This window comes from Eriocheir sinensis, chromosome 4 (genome assembly GCF_024679095.1).
Source record: "Eriocheir sinensis breed Jianghai 21 chromosome 4, ASM2467909v1, whole genome shotgun sequence".
NCBI classification, from domain to species: domain Eukaryota; kingdom Metazoa; phylum Arthropoda; class Malacostraca; order Decapoda; family Varunidae; genus Eriocheir; species Eriocheir sinensis.
The window spans coordinates 15,630,898-15,649,044 of NC_066512.1; the positions used below are offsets into that span (position 1 = coordinate 15,630,898).

At 44.0% G+C, this 18,147-nt stretch overlaps 1 protein-coding gene across 1 annotated transcript in view; it reads right to left on the reverse strand.

Annotated features, from left to right (window-relative positions):
- LOC126982254 (muscle-specific protein 300 kDa-like) overlaps nucleotides 1-18,147 on the reverse strand; it is a 267,239-nt gene that overhangs the window by 61,519 nt on the left and 187,573 nt on the right. The window contains 9 exon segments of the mRNA XM_050834206.1: nucleotides 604-675; nucleotides 954-1,139; nucleotides 3,148-3,309; nucleotides 3,996-4,169; nucleotides 4,623-4,736; nucleotides 6,171-8,659; nucleotides 8,721-9,203; nucleotides 9,507-17,496; nucleotides 17,671-17,928. Of these exon segments, the coding sequence (XP_050690163.1) occupies nucleotides 604-675; nucleotides 954-1,139; nucleotides 3,148-3,309; nucleotides 3,996-4,169; nucleotides 4,623-4,736; nucleotides 6,171-8,659; nucleotides 8,721-9,203; nucleotides 9,507-17,496; nucleotides 17,671-17,928 (11,928 nt within the window).

Consider the following 18,147-nt stretch of genomic DNA (forward strand, 5'->3'; position numbering starts at 1 on the left):
CCTTCTGATAATCTTATGAACAGTTGTCACTTCAGGCTCTGTGACTGTCTCAGTGATAACAGAGTCAGCTAGAAGGTTCTGCAGCATTTCCTCAGTCACCTCTTCTGGCTCCTCTATCACCTCCTCAGTCTCCACTGGCTTGCCATCGACCAATATTGTCCTTTTAATTAGTCTTTGTTTCATTATTTTATGAACATTAATACTTTCTTTCTTGGTTAATACTTCACTACTAAATAGATCTTTGGATTCACCTTGAAGAAGACTTTGGGTAACATCTTCTGGCTCTTCAATTATTTCTTCTGTTTCTACTGGTTTTCCATTTACCATTATGATTTTCTTAATAATTCTTCTCCGCATTATTTTTTGAATTGTGGTTATCTTTTCTGGAACACCATTCACATTTTCTGATTTATCTAAATTACTCATGTCTTTGGAATTTGCATCAACAAAGTCCTCACTGTCCTTAAGAGCAACTTCAACACTCCTTATGTTCACAGTGTCCAGAGTTTCTCTGCTCTGAGTTTCATGTTCCACAGTGATGTGATCTTTCTGGGGACTATCACAGATGGTGCTAAGCTGTTGCACTGATGTGGTGTCTTCAACTGTGCTGTTGCTATCCTTATTTGAGTCCTGGCTGATAGTGTGTTCCTTCACCTCTTCATTCGCCAGGATTTCCTACAATGAATTTCAGTTCAGATTAACTTTTATGTGTATTTTCTGAAGATGCACTATGAAGATAACTATATGCCCCTTCATATATTGGTAAATTAGGATGGAGGGAAGTAGAAGGCAAAGCAGGAAAAGGGAAACCGCTCCCATTGATACAAGCAGAAAGCAAGGAGTAAGGGATAGGGAAGAGAGGAGCATATAGTGGAGTTGGAGGTACAGGAAGAGGTATTTGTGGTTTAGGATAAGACATAAGGACATGTAGGACGATGCTTGCAGACGCGTACCTTCAGCTGCTGCAGACGATTCTGAAGCACAAAGCGAGTGTCGCTGATTGTTTGACTCAAAAAGGTCAGGTGATCTGTCATCTCCTTAGCGAGAGATAGTATGTGTGGATCTCCCTCCACATGCTCACACTTCTCCTGCAGCTCTTTAAGCTGTAGCTCACGGCGGCAGAGGTCTCGCTGGAGTGTCTATAAAGCCAAAAAATACATCAAATAGTGTCCATAATATATATATATATATATATATATATATATATATATATATATATATATATATATATATATATATATATATATATATATATATATATATATATATATATATATATATGCTAACCTATAAGACAAGGGGAATGTCTGAAGTATGTACCTAATAATAAATAAACAAAACAACATTTACCTGAAAATTAGTTGCAAGTTTTGGAAAAAATAATCATCATATGTAAGCTGGATAATTATCATTGTCACATTACATAATACTATAAATCTGTAGGCATATAAACATATCAGTTTTGTTTATGTACAAGTCTGTCACTGGTACCTGCTGGACTGTTTGGCATTGGGAATAATTTTTATGATAATTGTACACTCAAAGGAATACAAAATATGCCACTCTAACATTGAAAGACAAAAAACAGAATAAAAAGGCAGTTCCTTGCACTCAGGATTCTATAAGCTAAACATTGAATAAAACTTAATCTAAAAAATCTAGTCTAAAAAATTATAAACAGCAAATCATATCATTCCTATAAAAAATTCAAATGTTATCTCACTAAGATTCCAAACATTTAGTGCCCTATGCAGCACACACACGACCTCGCAGCGTGTGGCCACAGTGGAGCTGATGCATTAATGTTGTCACCCACACACTCCTTGAAACTCACGGCCACTATTATTTTCAGTGACATACTTTCTGTTACATTTACATGTCTGCCCAATTTCTCTCACATTTTTAATCATTACCTCATACTTTATGGTTAATCTATCCTCATACATACGTAATATAGGATCAGAGTTAATGCAGGGCGTGTTAGCCTTGACGTAAACCATAAGTTAAGTTTTTGATGAATAAGGATAGAACTGAAATTTTTAGCTTTTAAAATGTATCATCGTCATCATCATTATCAATAACAGCAGCAACAACAGTAGCAGCAGAAGCTGCTGCCATTACTAATCTCCAGCAGGACAAAGGCATTTCACAATGTTTTCTAATTTATTAAACAGGAAATACAAAATGTTGGGAAAGGCCTTTGACCAGCTATGGCTGCTGCTGCTTCTGCTGCTGATGCATTTAAAATTAATTATCTTAATTATATTCCTATTTACCAGCTGCTATAACTGCAACAATGCAAAACCAATACTTTTTAAGTAAAAAGTCTTTGTGTCCATCTACTGTGTTAAGCTGAATAAGCATTCTGGTTAGATAATGATGACAGTCTTCAAAGGTAAAGACTCATTGTATGCCACTAATTCTAGAAACTTAACTGCAAAGTTAAGTATATTTCTTTCTTCCTTATCTTAACATGTGAGGGAAAAAAATTTAAACAGTGATATGAATGGGGAAAAAAAAAAAAAAAAAAAAAAAAAAAAAAAAAATCAACACTTTAACTGCCAATCCCCAACAGCAGCTCTTTCTTTTTATCCTGTGAGGCTAAACACAGGATCCCAAAACTTGGATCATGCTGAACTTTTATCTGTGTGTTTCATCAGCCCTTGAATGATGAGGCTTTACTAACATAAACAAAAACAATAAACATAATCTGCTCATAAATTCTGACAATCATGAAAATATACAACTCTTCTTCCTAGGCATATTTAACCCTTAGATGGCAGCAGTATTTGAAGAGTAGCTCCCCCCAAAATGAATGGTCTATTATAGTCACTGCCGACCTTAGGACCGCAGCATAAACATAGTTATGCCACATAGGAGATGTTTTAACTGTCATCTATATATAGATTCTACTGCAATCTGGAAGTGTTGTTATATATCTGCCATACAAAACTGACTGAATTTTGGACCATCTATATATATTTCCAGTGCCGTCTAAGGTTAATCTAACTTTATCTATTAATTTTTGGATTCCTAAAACAGGCTTCAGAAACAGAAACAATATATTTCCTATAACAGGCTGCAGAAACAGAAACAATATATTTTGAATTCCTGTGAGACAAAATTCAGTAATCAAAATGTACAAACCTGATTATTTAAAATTTGTTCCTGGATTTCCGCCGAGCCACTGAGGGAGATGTCTGAGGTGATCTGGCTGTATGTCTCGGTGACCCAGCACTCCAGGTCTTGCAGCAATTGTTGATACTCTATGAGGTGTAGCTTCTGCTGCTCACCTGCACTTTGTTTTGCCTGATGAACATTACACATAAGTTCCATTACATAGCTCAACAGTCTTCGATAATTGAATACGCACATTGTAAGTTGCTCAATGACCTTAAACTGCACTCATGAAATGTAAAATAAGCAAACCTCTCCTTACTGCTGCACTCATATTAAAAACTTAATTTTCCTGCGAAGATTAAAAACTGGCCATCAGGCAAAATCGGAGGTGCTGTGGCTTGATGAAAATGTTTTAACCCGGAAGCAGCAATGGGACAAATTTGTGGTTTCTTTACTGTGTGCAGCGACGGGCCAAATTTTTGCCATGATATAAACCCCCCTAAAATAGATGATGCATAAACTGATCACAAATACTTTGATATATATTATGGAATGGTTTTTGTGAGTGATGATTTTTCCTCATTTTTCTCACTTAGAGGGGCCTTTAAGAAACATGATCCCTGCAGCTACCGAGTTAACAGACTAGGATGACACAGACAAGGCAGGTGAGATATGAAAAATGATTCAATATATCCCAAGTATATGAGGGGGAAAAAAAGGAATGTGAGATCCAAATACAATGGCTTAAAATTCAAGACACACAAACCACAATGCATCTGTGCTTTAAGATTATTGATATGTACTAAACACATAAAAAAAGTCTGAAAATAAATCTCACAAAATACTGTTAGAAATAATTTAGGTTGTTTTTTCACCTCAATTTCTGTTCTCTTGGCAAGTGCTTGGGCAAGAACTGTCCTGAGGCGGGTGCTGAGGCCGCTGACTGTGGCCCGCAGGTTAAGCATCTCAGAATCCTGTTCCAGTCTCTTTCCTTTCTCTTCTAGGTAAATGAGTTCATCTTCCAGTCGCTTCATCTCAATGATCAAAGTCTGGAGTTAGAGGTAAGTCTTAATATCTTACAGTTCATGCAACTCAGTGGAAGAAAAATGGTGCATTACATTCTTGCATCAAGGATAAAGATGTGGCATTTAGTTTTTATAGCTCAAGTAAATGATAAAATAAATATCATACTTGCTACAATCAGTCACTGTGAATATCAAGATCAGAAAAGATTACCAACATATGTGTAGTATAAATGTTTGCTAAGATAACTTCCCCCATGAGCCTTGATCTTTCTGAACCACTTGTGTGGCAGTCAGTGCACAGCCCACTTGACCCTTCATCCTCTTCGGGTCAGCAGAAAAGCGAGAACAATGTGAATACCAAAAAAAGTAATCTAAATTATGTACACATCATGCTTTTAGACAGAGACTTGAAGCAGTTTCTCTTTAGTTAAAAAAATTTATCATCTTGCCAAAGAAATCTTGAGAATACCATCTCACCTGAATGATGGTTAGCTGCTGGAGGACTGTGTGGTCCACCAGGCTCTGGAGGCGCTCTTGGAAGCTCTGAAGCTTTTCCTGAGCTGAGGTGATCTTCTCCTTTACCTCAATCTGCTTCGTAAAGATTAGGAAGAATGTGTTAGAGAAGTTCAGCTACTGCAGGACATAATTAGACATCTACTAACATCTGCATCAACAGCACTCTTCAATAAAGAGTTAGTTCCACATAAAGCAAAAATAAACGGAGAAATTTTAACAGTGCAAAAACCCCAACAAATTTTCCATCTAAAACAAACATGAGAGAAAAGAATGAGTGTGAGCAAACATCCCTGTTTCCATGTCTCTTCATACTGATCATGACTAGGAAGAAAAAAAAAAAAATAAATAAAATAAAATAAAATAAATAAATAAATAAATAAAAAAAATAAAAAATTTAATCGATCTCAAAATATTGAATCTAATGCATCTTGACACAAATGGAAGAGACATCAAACGAACAAATGTTTACTTATTAAGGCATGCATGAATCATTGTTGGTAGTAGCACCGGCAATAACAATAACAAAACAAAGAAGTCTTCTGGAAAATAAAGTGAAAAACAATACTTAACATGTTACACATTTGCACATTACATCCTCGGAGAAACTCAACAGAAATCAACTTCAAAAGGTAATAAATACTATGCTTCATTTTCTACATACAAAAATAATATAATACGCTTCCCTTGCAGCATAGATTTTTTATACAAGATAATGCATCAAGAGGTAAGGTGAGCACCCACCAAAACCATCCCTTGGGGTGTCTCAAGGCCTGGAGGCTGATATCAAAATGCACAAAAAAATACAAACTTCACATTCTCACAAATATGCACCCAAAAAAAAAAAAAAAAAAAAAAAAAAAAATCAAATTACGTCAACATAAAAAGAAGGAAAACGCAACAGTATTACGTAAGGCCAACATGCACACACACACACATCTACCTCTCCTCAACACAAGCACCTACACTCAAGGACTACAATAGCACTACTTATTTTGTGCTGCTGTGCATAAAATCAAATTGTATTTTGAATACATTAGTCTACATTTTCCTTAAATGACTCAATAAAATATAACCTATATTTCTGTACAAATGCAGAATTTCAGTGATATGTAAGAAAAATAAATTACTGTATTTGTATATAACAAAACTTTATACTTCATATTCATATTGTACTTTGTGCTTCATATTAATTGCTAAATCTAAAAAATATGGGGAGGAGAAAGCTACTCTGCATTGTTCACACAGTGAGGAAAACTGTAAACTAAAAATGCAACAAGACCACTGGAGGAAGAAAACACAAAAAGAAGCCGGTAAAATGAAGGAAAATATACACACACTTCAAATCATGTGGGAGGGAGGAAGGGAGCCCCCAATATTAAGGGAATACTAAGGTAACCAATCAGCTTAGCATTCCTATGATATGCTAGAGGGAAAGTCAAGACCAAACTCTATACAAGGAGAGGGTCACAATACTACACACACTCCCGTGCAGTGCCAAAGGCATCACACCTGGTGCTCTATGTTGTGGGCGAGTGTTGGACTGGCTTGATAAGGGGCCTGCGGGGGAGCTGCCTTCTTGCTGATCTCAGTCAAGGTTGTCTTGCTCATGGAGGGAGTAGGAATCTGTGTCTGAGTCAGGTCATGGCTGTGTGGTTGTGTCTGAGTCATTGAAGAGCCTGGGATGCTACCAACAGTTACAGGGTCAGGGGGTGGGGAGGTTAGAGAAAGGTATGTGCTTTCATCTGTCCAATTGGCTAAACCATGAGGAGGGCTAGCTTGTAGGATTTCTGCATGAAACGTTCTTCCATATCGACCATCTTTGCTATCAGTTGGTGGAAGCCCAGGAGGGGAACCATAACCATCGTCATTAGAATCGTCATCATCCTCATCTTTGCCTTTCTCTAGAATTTCACTCACCAGATTATCATTGTCTTTCTTCAGCTGCTCGATCATTTCATAGTAATTCTTCTCAGCATCGTTGAATATCCACTGGTTACAGAGGAAATAATCATTGCCGGCATTCTTCTGCAAAACTTCTTCCCGGTCCATCTGGCGCAGGATGTCATCCACTTCCTGCTCCGCTTCAGACACTCGGGATCGTTGACGCCGGTGGTGGTGCTTTTCTCGGCTAAACTTGGTGCTCCTTTCCTGTTTTATCGCACTGCTAACTTCACTTGACTCTCCTATGGTTTCCTTGGTTACATCTTCAACTGCATAGTCAATTTGTATCTCAACATCATCATCTGCTTCTTTTACATAATTTTCAGCATCAGATGTTAGCTGAGATTTCAGCAATTCAGACTCTTTTGAAATGTCTACTTCTGGCAATTCTATCCTAGGTACATAAGGCACAATATCAGTAATCAAGTCTTCAGGTTCCTCAGAACAAGACGAGCGCAGTCTTCTTCGGCGTTCTTGTTTGGAAATAAATTCAGTAAATCCTTCTTTATCCATAACAACAGGAGTAGTAGGTTTCTGTGGCTCTTCATCAGCTACTACAACTTGGACTTTCTTGGTATGATAGAGGATGAAAGATTTCTCATCGATGGGCTCTTCTCTTTCCTCTTCTACCTCCACTGGCCTCCCATGGGACACAACTTCAGCCCAGGAGGTGGTTCTTGTGCACTGAGCCAGATACTCCTGATATTTTGTCTCAGCCGTCTCTATTGCACTCATGTCATAGTTCCCAAATGATGGAGCCTCTTGGATTATAGAATTTTGATCATCAGTAGTTTTCTCTTCTCCATCCCTTGCTATTTGTTCTGCTTTAACTGTCACCTCCTCCTCCTCCTCCTCCTCCTTTCTTAGTTTCTTGATATGTTGATCCTGAGTCAACTGTTCTTGATGTTCTACTTCAGCCCTTTGGATGCTGCCATAATCATATGATGGAGCAGTTGCTGAAACCACCTCCTCAATAACAGCTGGTGTCTTTTCAATGAAGTCAGAAGATCCTTGGAATTCAGTGTGCAAATCAGAATCAAAGTGATCATAAACAGTGATCTCTGCTGAATTTGCAATGTTGGAGGGAATTGCCACATCATCTCTATATCCCAGATTATCATTTGTCAGAGACTCATAATACCTTGCCTCAGCCTCAATGAGGGCCGGCATGTCATATGATAGGGATGAGCCTGCTACTTCAATGGTCAATGGGTCATCAGGTGGAGGTAGAGAAGGAGGAAGTACCAAAGAGGAATCAGCAAGTGCTTCAGTTGAGTCATTGTGAAGCTTCTTAATGCTAATGGTTGTGAGCTTCTGAGGCTCATTATCATTCAGAGTATATGCTTTCTGGATTGGCTCGGTCTCAACATCTGCATCAGGAGCCTTTGCCAGACTGACAGCCTGGGGTTCCGTCACAGTATCAGGGTTTTTCATCATGACCGAGGCCTCTGCTGTTGCCACACTATCAAGAGGCTTTATAGTGCTGGGGGACTTGGTCTCTGTGGCAGTAGCCACCTCCTTTCGACTCTCCTCCTCCTCCTCAGAGTCCAGAGTAAAGCCTCCACCCTCAATGATCTCCAGGAAGTCATTGGCATGTTCAGGGATGGGCAGAGCAAATACTGGAGGTGCTGCTGGTGCCTCTACAGGAGCCACTTTCTTCCCTGTTTCTGTTTCCTCTGTCTGGTAAACAGTTGGTGGTTCTGTTGTCTGGACAGGCTCTGGGGGAGCATTACTACTCTCCTCCTCCTCCTCAGAGTCCAGAGTAAAGCCTCCACCCTCAATGATCTCCAGGAAGTCATTGGCATGTTCTGGGATGGGCAGAGCAAATGCTGGAGGTGCTGCCTCTATGACAGGAGCCACCTCCTTTCCTGTTTCTGTTGCCTCTGTCTGGCAAACAGTTGGTGGTTCTGTTGTCTGGACAGGCTCTGGGGGAGCATTACCACTCTCCTCCTCCTCCTCAGAGTCCAGAGTAAAGCCTCCACTCTCAATGATCTCCAGGAAGTCATTGGCATGTTCAGGGATGGGCAGAGCAAATGCTGGAGGTGCTGCTGGTGCCTCTGTGACAGTTGTTGTCTGGACAGGCTCTGGGGGAGCATTACCACCCTCCTCCTCCTCAGCCTCCTTCAATGATCTCCAGGAAGTCATTGGCATGCTCAGGGATGGGCAGAGCAAATGCTGGAGGTGCTGCTGTTGCCTCTACAGGAGCTACGTCTCTCCCTGTTTCTGTTGCCTCTTTCTGGCAAACAGTCGCTGGTTCTGCAGCTACCTCTACCTTCAATTCCTCTGACTGCTTGACTGGGGATTGCAGAACCTGACCCACTGTTTCTGCCACAGCAGTGACTGCAGGCAACTTTTCATCAGCAGTTACTGATGTTTGGGCAGACTCTGAGGGAGCATTTCCACTCTCCTCCTCAGACTCAGAGTCCAGAGTAAAGCCTCCACCCTCAATGATCTCTAGGAAGTCATTGGCATGCTCAGGGATGGGCAGAGCAAATGCTGGAGGTGCTGCTGGTGCCTCTGTGACAGTTGTTGTCTGGACAGGCTCTGGGGGAGCATTACCACTCTCCTCCTCCTCCTCAGAGTCCAGAGTAAAGCCTCCTCCTTCAATGATCTCCAGGAAGTCATTGGCATGTTCAGGGATGGGCAGAGCAAATGCTGGAGGTGCTGCTGTTGCTTCTACAGGAGCTACGTCTCTCCCTGTTTCTGTTGCCTCTTTCTGGCAAACAGTCGCTGGTTCTGCAGCTACCTCTACCTTCAATTCCTCCGACTGCTTGACTGGGGATTGCAGAACCTGACCCACTGTTTCTGCCACAGCAGTGACTGCAGGCAACTTTTCATGGGCAGACTCTGAGGGAGCATTTCCACTCTCCTCCTCAGACTCAGAGTCCAGAGTAAAGCCTCCACCCTCAATGATCTCCAGGAAGTCATTGGCATGTTCAGGGATGGGTAGAGCAAATGCTGGAGGTGCAGCTGGTGTCTCTTTCTGGGAGACAGTCGCTGGTTCTGTTGTCTGGACAGGCTCTGTGGGAGCATTACCACTCTCCTCCTCCTCCTCAGAGTCCAGAGTAAAGCCTCCACTCTCAATGATCTCCAGGAAGTCATTGGCATGTTCTGGGACGGGCAGAGCAAATGCTGGAGGTGCAGCTGGTGCCTCTTTCTGGGAGACAGTCGCTGGTTCTGCAGCCACGTTCATCTTCAAGTCTGTTTTGGTGTCATGAGGCTTCTCACTCACAATGCTTAGCTCAGGTAAAGCATAATGAGTCTCTGTTTGCCTGCGGTCTACTTGCACGTGTGGGCTTGGTGTATCTAAAATGATGCCTACATCTTCTGAAGAAACTACTTCTGCTGCTAACTCGTCATGTATTCCGGTTTCCGTTTTTGGACTCAAAACCTCCTCTACCACTGACATGTGTTTATGAGCAAAACTAGTGTGAGTTTGGTATTGGTAGTATTTGGTTTCAGCATCATTAATTGCAGCCATGTCATATGAGGGGGAGCAAGCTAGCTCAAGGGCATAGTTAGTTGGAGGAAGGGAGGGTGTGAGGGAAGGCAAAAGCAGAGTGTCACTGGATGCTGGGAGGTGAACAATGCACTCTTCTTGTGTCCGGATTGGTACTGCATCTCCCTGGGGTGACTTCCCTGACTCTAAGGTCTGTGCAAGAGCTTGTGTTTGAGAGGAAGCTTCAGTCGCCATCATTTCATGGTAACTTCTTTCACTATCTTCTGCTTGCCACTTGTCATGCCAAACTGTTTCAAAGCTTGCATATTCTTGTAGCACGTCTTCATGGCTCATCTGCCGCAGGATTTCGTCCACTTCCTTTTCAGCGGCAGAAATGCGAGAACGCTGACTCCTTCGATGGCTGTCAGTCCGCCTTCGGTGTCTGACTTTGATCTCCACAGTCTCCACCATGCTTTCCTCTTCCAGTTCTTCCTCCTTTGAATGTGAATCTGGTGCTTCATGGGTTTCAACATGCTGTTTTTCCTCTATGATTTCTACTTCAGGCAATTCTATTCTTGGAACATAAGGCACAATGTCTTTCACTTCCTCCGGTTCCTCAGAGCAGGATGATCGGAGGCGGCGGCGACGTTCCTGCTTGGAGATGAATTCTGTGAAGCCTTCCTCGTCCACAGAGCAAGGCACCTGGGGCTTGGCCGGTTCATCTTCAGGAAGCAAGACCTTGATTGTTTTTGTCTGGTACAAAATGAATGACTTGTCGTCACCAGATTCCTTGGGGAGTTCTTCCTCGGCTTCATGGAGGGCTGTGGGTTTGCCTTGGGCCACAACATTGGCCCAGGTGGCAGTTTGGGTTTCATGGGCGAGGTATTTCTGGTACTCTGCCTCGGCCGTCTGGATAGTGGACATGTCATAGCTTGGTGCTGACATATGCTCAAGGTTTTGACTGCAAGACTGCTCATTGTCTGCTACTGCTAAATCTTCATCCCTTTCACTGACCAAGACATCCTGAAGACTTTTGCTCTCATCACAAGAAGTTGGTTCTTCAACATTAGTTTTCAGTGTTTCTTGAGAGGTAAGCTCAGGAGCCTCATCTTGAGATAAGGCAGTGTGTTTGGCTTCTTCAGCTGCACACTCTTGGCAATGATCCTCAGGTCCTGTAATGACTGGCACACTGTCTGATTTTTCACACAGCAGTTCTTCAACAAGAGACGAGGCAGGTTGCACTGCAGTCTCCTCCATTCCTGATTCTCCTATCACGATACTGTCTTCAACAACCTTATGAGTATCTATCACAGTCTTCTTAAGAAGTATCTGACTCGTATTTATCACAGCTTCTTGTTTGATAACTTGATTATCATCACATATCACAGTTTTATCTAGGCTCGGTACCTGGTTGTCTGTGACCACCGCTGCAGCAGTGACAGGCACTTGCGTGAGTGACTCTGGATCAGTGGTGCTCTTATCCTCTGTGCCAGGAGCTTCCAACTGCCGCTGTGCAACATACTCATAATAGCGGGTTTCAGCTTCTAATATATGATTCATATCATAATTTGATGAATCCCAGTCAACTGGTAATGGAAGAATACCAGGAGTTGGATGCATCAATTCTTCATCAATTGAAGCTTCTTTCACCACTGAGTCAAGCAACACTGTTGGTGGAGAATACATATCTGCCTGGTCACCATCCTTTCCTGCTGCTGCCTTTACACTTGCTGCTGCCTCATCCCTGCATGGGGCTGCCTCACCAGGACTGCTGCCAGGGAGGGGCTCAGCACAGGATTTGACAGATCCCTGCTGTTCCTTCTCCTGCTCCACCTCTGCTTTCTGGCCAGTTGTGTCTAACTGAATGTCCTTTGCTGATTCGCTCTTTTCTCGTTGTAGTTCGAGGATATACTGTTGGTAGTACAGCTCAGCATCCCTGATACCAAATACATCATACCACAGCTCTGAGCCCAAATAAAATGCAGCAAAAAGTTTGTGTTCATACTCAACCACATCTTTGGGTTTGGGTGGAGTCTCTCCTCTTTCGATGGCTGCTGCAATCTCATCAATTTCTTTTTCAGATTCTGATACTTTGGATGATCTCTTAGATCGGGACCTTTGCTTTGATTTGTTCCTTCTTGGCCGATGCACCTCGACAACATTGACCTCATCATCACTCTGGGCCTGGTCAGCCTCAGCACACAGTGCCTCGAGGACTTCTTCCCTGGTCAACTTGGCTGTGTCCTTCTTTACTTCCTCTACCACAGACAGAACAGCTTCCTCAATTTCTTCAGTTGTTGCTGAAGTGCTTGTGGTCTTCCTCCTGAATCTCTCCTTTTTGGATAAGATCTCAGTGAATCCTTCTTCATCCACCTTGGCAGAAGGCTTATCTTCCTTTGATTGTGCCTCCATTTCCACCAAGGTTGGGTTTCGGTACACATATGGCTTTTTACTTTCTTCTGGTGCTTCCTCCACAACAATGGCGGGTGAGTGGATGAGAATTTTGGCATAGGACACTGGTTCTTGAGGGCCTATGGACTCTGAAGGCTCAGATGCCCCAGTGACACTCACCCCAGAGTCATGCTCTGAATGGGGTCCACACAAAGATGTGCCACTGACAGCCACCAGACCATCACTAGGCAGAGGAGGCACCTCGCCCTCATCTGGTGTTATTTCAAGGGATTCCAACGATTTGTCTTCTGTCACGATGGAGCTGACATCCTCAACAGTCAGGCCATCCTGATCCTCGAAGTGCACTCCCTCCTTGGAGAGTCTGCCATCATCAGACCTCGTGGTGGCTTGAGGAAGGTCCTCCTCCTTGGCCACGTGCAGCCAGTCATCGGTCTGGTCCGGCTGGGAGCCAACGTGGGACTGAACTGTTGTCACATTGCTTGTTTCCTCTACTACTGACTTCATGGCTTCCTGGAGAGCTTCTTCAAAATTAGGTACAATTTTCTCCAACCCAACTGTTTTTTCTTTGCTGGGATCTTTCTCTTCAAAGACAACACACTCTGGGTCCAGATCAAAATCTTTCTCTAACGCTTCTTTTTCTTGTTCTTGTATAACTTCAGTTTCTGTTACAATGACCCCATCATAAGCCTCCTCCCGCTCCACAGACATCACATCCTCTGGTGGAGGAACCATTTCAAACTCTTTGGGACTCTCAAAATGATCCAGGTCAGATGCAGCTGCAGCTATTTCCTGAAGCAGCTCTGGATGGCTTTCCTCATCAGTTTCTGCTAATTTCTGTGAATCAGTATCCACATTTTCTGCTTTTAGTGTGACAGATGTTTCCTCCACTACAGTGTCTACTACAGTCGCTTTTTCTTGTGGCTCTTCTATGGAATCTAAATTTTCCTCTTTTTCTTCTCCAGCAACATCCTCAAGGTTTGAAGGAGGTGGTGTCCTTTCAGTGGGTGTGAGGCAAGTGTCTTCCTTCTCAAACTGCAGACTGCCTTCCTCTTCCAGATCTCTGCTCCCAAATTCATCTCTGTCTTCTGCTTCCTTATCCATATTATCAAAATACTTGCTTCCTCTGTCTTGATCCTTGTCATCTCCTTTTCTTCCTTTCCCTTTCTTGGGCCTCTTCTTCTTGTTCTTATAGTACTCTTCCCCAGGAACATGAGGCTGTGAACCACCATCACTCGCTGCAGAGGATGATTCTTCCAACACAGCATGTGCGTCCTTGGCAGCAGCCATACTGGTCCTCTCCAGCGGCGCGCTCTTCGTCTTGAACAGCCTTTTCCGTTCCTCAAGTGGGATAGTGATTGTGTCCTCGGTGCTGGTGGTGCGGGTGATTGGTCTCTGCCGCATCCACTGAGGGATTAAAAGAATTTCATTGGGATCAAACAGCGGACTGGTGGGACGCTGAGAGCCTTGAGGGACTGAGAGCAGAGTTGACATGAAGCCCTCGGAGCTGCTGTGTGCCGGGCTGGCCTCTGTGTCTCTGGGAACCTCTGTAGTTTTGGTGGATGGGTTTTTCTGTAGTTTGTTGGTAGTCTGGACCTGGAGTTGCACAGTGGCCACCTCTGTGTCAGTGATGTGACTCTTGGGCTCCACATCTAGCACTTTGTCTTCTACAGGTGATTCTACGATTGGTCCTTCAACAGACTCTTCCATGGTTATGTCAGCAAACTCTGTCTCTACGCTGGTCACCTCAACTGTTTTGGTTGTTTTGGGCTTGTCCAATTTTTCAGCTTTCTGTTTTGGTGATTCTTGTGGAGCTTTTTTAGTTTGGTCTAGTTCCTCTTTCACTGTAGCCTTCTTCTTCCTCTTCTTGTCAGCCTTCTTGGTTACAGGATTGTGAGGGTCAGGCTGCAGCTGATGTACCCCCTTTTGAACTTCCTCCTTCTCCAGTGCCTTCCCCTCTGGAGCATCAGTGCCAGTCTTGATGGTTTTCTCAGGGCCAGCCTTAGCAGGGGAGAGAGAGGCAGCAGTATCTTGTGATTTTTCTAACTGACCTTGAGGCATTTTCTCTACAGAAACAGCTGGAGCCTCTGGAGCAGAGACTGTAGCTGTGGCTTCTAGTTCTTTCTCATTTCCTCCCTTCTTACGGCGTCTCTTCTTCTTAGACTGGATCTCTTCAAAGCCATCAGAATCCTTCTTTAAATCTTCCTCTAATGGCACGGCGGGAGAAGGACTGTCAGGGATGGAAACAATGGCCTCACGGTACTGATATGGCTTTTTGGGTTCAGCTGTGGGCTCCTCAGTGGGAGAGGTTTTTGCAACTGCAAGGATGGATGCGTACGAAAACACTGTTTCCTGTATTTGTGTAGAACTTTCTTGCAGCTCCTCAACTGTTGTAGATTCAGAAGCACACACAGTTGTTTCTGTTGTGGTAGTATCAGCAGGTAACTTTTTGTCAGCAGTTACTGTTGTCTGGACAGGCTTTGGGGGAGCATTACCACTCTCCTCTTCCTCCTCAGAGTCCAGAGTAAAGCCTCCACTCTCAATGATCTCCAGGAAGTCATTGGCATGTTCAGGGATGGGCAGAGCAAATGCTGGAGGTGCTGCTGGTGCCTCTGTGACAGTTGTTGTCTGGACAGGCTCTGGGGGAGCATTACCACTCTCCTCCTCCTCCTCAGAGTCCAGAGTAAAGCCTCCTCCTTCAATGATCTCCAGGAAGTCATTGGCATGTTCAGGGATGGGCAGAGCAAATGCTGGAGGTGCTGCTGTTGCCTCTACAGGAGCTACGTCTCTCCCTGTTTCTGTTGCCTCTTTCTGGCAAACAGTCGCTGGTTCTGCAGCTACCTCTACCTTCAATTCCTCCGACTGCTTGACTGGGGATTGCAGAACCTGACCCACTGTTTCTGCCACAGCAGTGACTGCAGGCAACTTTTCATCAGCAGTTACTGTTGTTTGGGCAGACTCTGAGGGAGCATTTCCACTCTCCTCCTCAGACTCAGAGTCCAGAGTAAAGCCTCCACCCTCAATGATCTCCAGGAAGTCATTGGCATGTTCAGGGATGGGCAGAGCAAATGCTGGAGGTGCAGCTGGTGCCTCTTTCTGGGAGACAGTCGCTGGTTCTGTTGTCTGGACAGGCTCTGGGGGAGCATTACCACTCTCCTCCTCCTCCTCAGAGTCCAGAGTAAAGCCTCCACTCTCAATGATCTCCAGGAAGTCATTGGCATGTTCTGGGATGGGCAGAGCAAATGCTGGAGGTGCAGCTGGTGCCTCTACAGGTGCTACGTCTCTCCCTGTTTCAGATGTGGGTTGTGCAACATCTATCTCAACAATATTTTCTTCCTCCAAGTCTTTACTGGTGGCTGAAGGCAAAGTGACATCTTGTTTCTGCGATGACTCTACTGTTGTGACGTCTTTTGCTGGACTATCCTCTTCCTCATTGAGTGTGATGCCTCCTTCGAGTACCATCTCCATCCAGTTATTGGCATGGTCAGGGATGGGCAGGTTGAAGGTGGACCTCTCCTGAGAAGGTGATACAGAATTCTGCTGAACTTGCATTTTTTCAGTTACAGTCTCTATTTTGGAAACTTCTTCCACAGGAGTTTCAATGTACGCAGATGTTATAGTCTCTACAGCTGCTGTGGAAGCCTCTTCAGCAGGCGTGGAAACTGCAACAGCACCGACTTCTTTATCAGGTTTAGGAGCATCCTCTTCAGTAAGTATTGAGACCTCTTCAGTTGGTGGTGCAGGATGTTTTTCTGGCTCCTCCTCACTATCAAGTGTAAACCCACCACTCTCAAGGATTTCTAACCAGTCATTGGCATGCTCTGGAAGAACAAGGCCAAAAGCTGGCTGACTTTTCCTGCTGGAAAGGGGCTCTTGCAGAGGCACACCATCACTCTCTTCATGCGCTTTTTCCTGAGGCACAAAGACATTATGCTGCGGAGCCTGGCACAAAGAGGGCTCCTCATCTTCATCTTCAAGGGTGAACCCTCCACCCTCAATCAGTTCCATCCAGTCATTGGCATGCTCTGGCAATGGCAGGGCAAAGGCAGGGGCTGTGGGGACTGTCCCTTGTTCAGCAAATGTCTCTTCCTTTCCACTGGCATGAACTATTCTCTCCTCTGGAAGGACATCATGTTCTGTTGATATGGCCTCTCTGGCCACTTCTGAAGCAATGATTCTTAAAGCTGAGTCAACTTCATCTTCTGGTTCTTCAGTCACATCAGCCTCGACTGGCTTACCATTAACCACTGTCACTTTCTTTATCACACGACTTGTACTGATCTTTTGAGTGGCAGTCTCCTCTGTTTCTGGGACTGTCCTATTGATTATGGCACTTACTGAAAGGTTTGGCAAAGCTTCTGTCATGTTTGGCTCCTCAGCACTAGGTGAAGAGGCTGAAAACTCAGGTGCTGCCACCCCAACCTGACTTTCTCGTGGGTACTGGTAGGTAGCAGTTCCATTCAGACGATCTGGCTCAGTCATTTTTTCTGATGTTCTGTCTGTATTATCATAGCCTTCCCTAGTGAGCCCTTCAACTTTCTGTTTTTGAGTGACCCTGGGTTCTGAAGGGTCCACCAGTTGAACCTCTTTGGGGAAGAAGCAGACACTTGCAGGTTTCAAGATTGTTTGAGTATTAATAGAGTCAGCTGGAAGGTTTTGCGACACTTCCGCAGTCACCTCTTCTGGTTCCTCTATCACCTCCTCAGTCTCCATTGGCTTCCCATCAACCATAATTATCTTCTTGATCACCCTCCTTCTGATAATCTTATGAACAGTTGTCACCTCAGGCTCTGTGACTGTCTCAGTGATAACAGAGTCAGCTGGAAGGTTTGCTAACATTTCCTCAGTCACCTCTTCTGGCTCCTCTATCACCTCCTCAGTCTCCACTGGCTTGCCATCAACCATAATTATCTTCTTGATCACCCTCCTTCTGATAATCTTATGAACAGTTGTCACCTCAGGCTCTGTGACTGTCTCAGTGATAACAGAGTCAGCTGGAAGGTTCTGCAGCATTTCCTCAGTCACCTCTTCTGGCTCCTCTATCACCTCCTCAGTCTCAACTGGCTTGCCATCAATGATTACAATCTTCTTGATCACCCTCCTTCTGATAATCTTATGAACAGTTGTCACTTCAGGCTCTGTGACTGTCTCAGTGATAACAGAGTCAGCTGGAAGGTTTGCTAACATTTCCTCAGTCACCTCTTCTGGCTCCTCTACCACCTCCTCAGTCTCCACTGGCTTGCCATCAATGATTACAATCTTCTTGATCACTCTCCTTCTGATAATCTTATGAACAGTTGTAACCTCAGGCTCTGTGACTGTCTCAGTGATAACAGAGTCAGCTGGAAGGTTTGCTAACATTTCCTCAGTCACCTCTTCTGGCTCCTCTATCACCTCCTCAGTCTCCACTGGCTTGCCATCAACCATAATTATCTTCTTGATCACCCTCCTTCTGATAATCTTATGAACAGTTGTAACCTCAGGCTCTGTGACTGTCTCAGTGATAACAGAGTCAGCTGGGAGATTGTGCAGTATTTCCTCATCCACCTCTTCTGGCTTTTCCAACACTTTTAGTTCAACTGGCATTTCTACAATTGCATGAGGAGCTGTCACCTCAGGCTCTGTGAATTGCTCATTAGAAACAGAGTCAGCTGGAAGGTTCTGCAGCATTTCTTTAGTCACCTTTTCAAGCTTTTC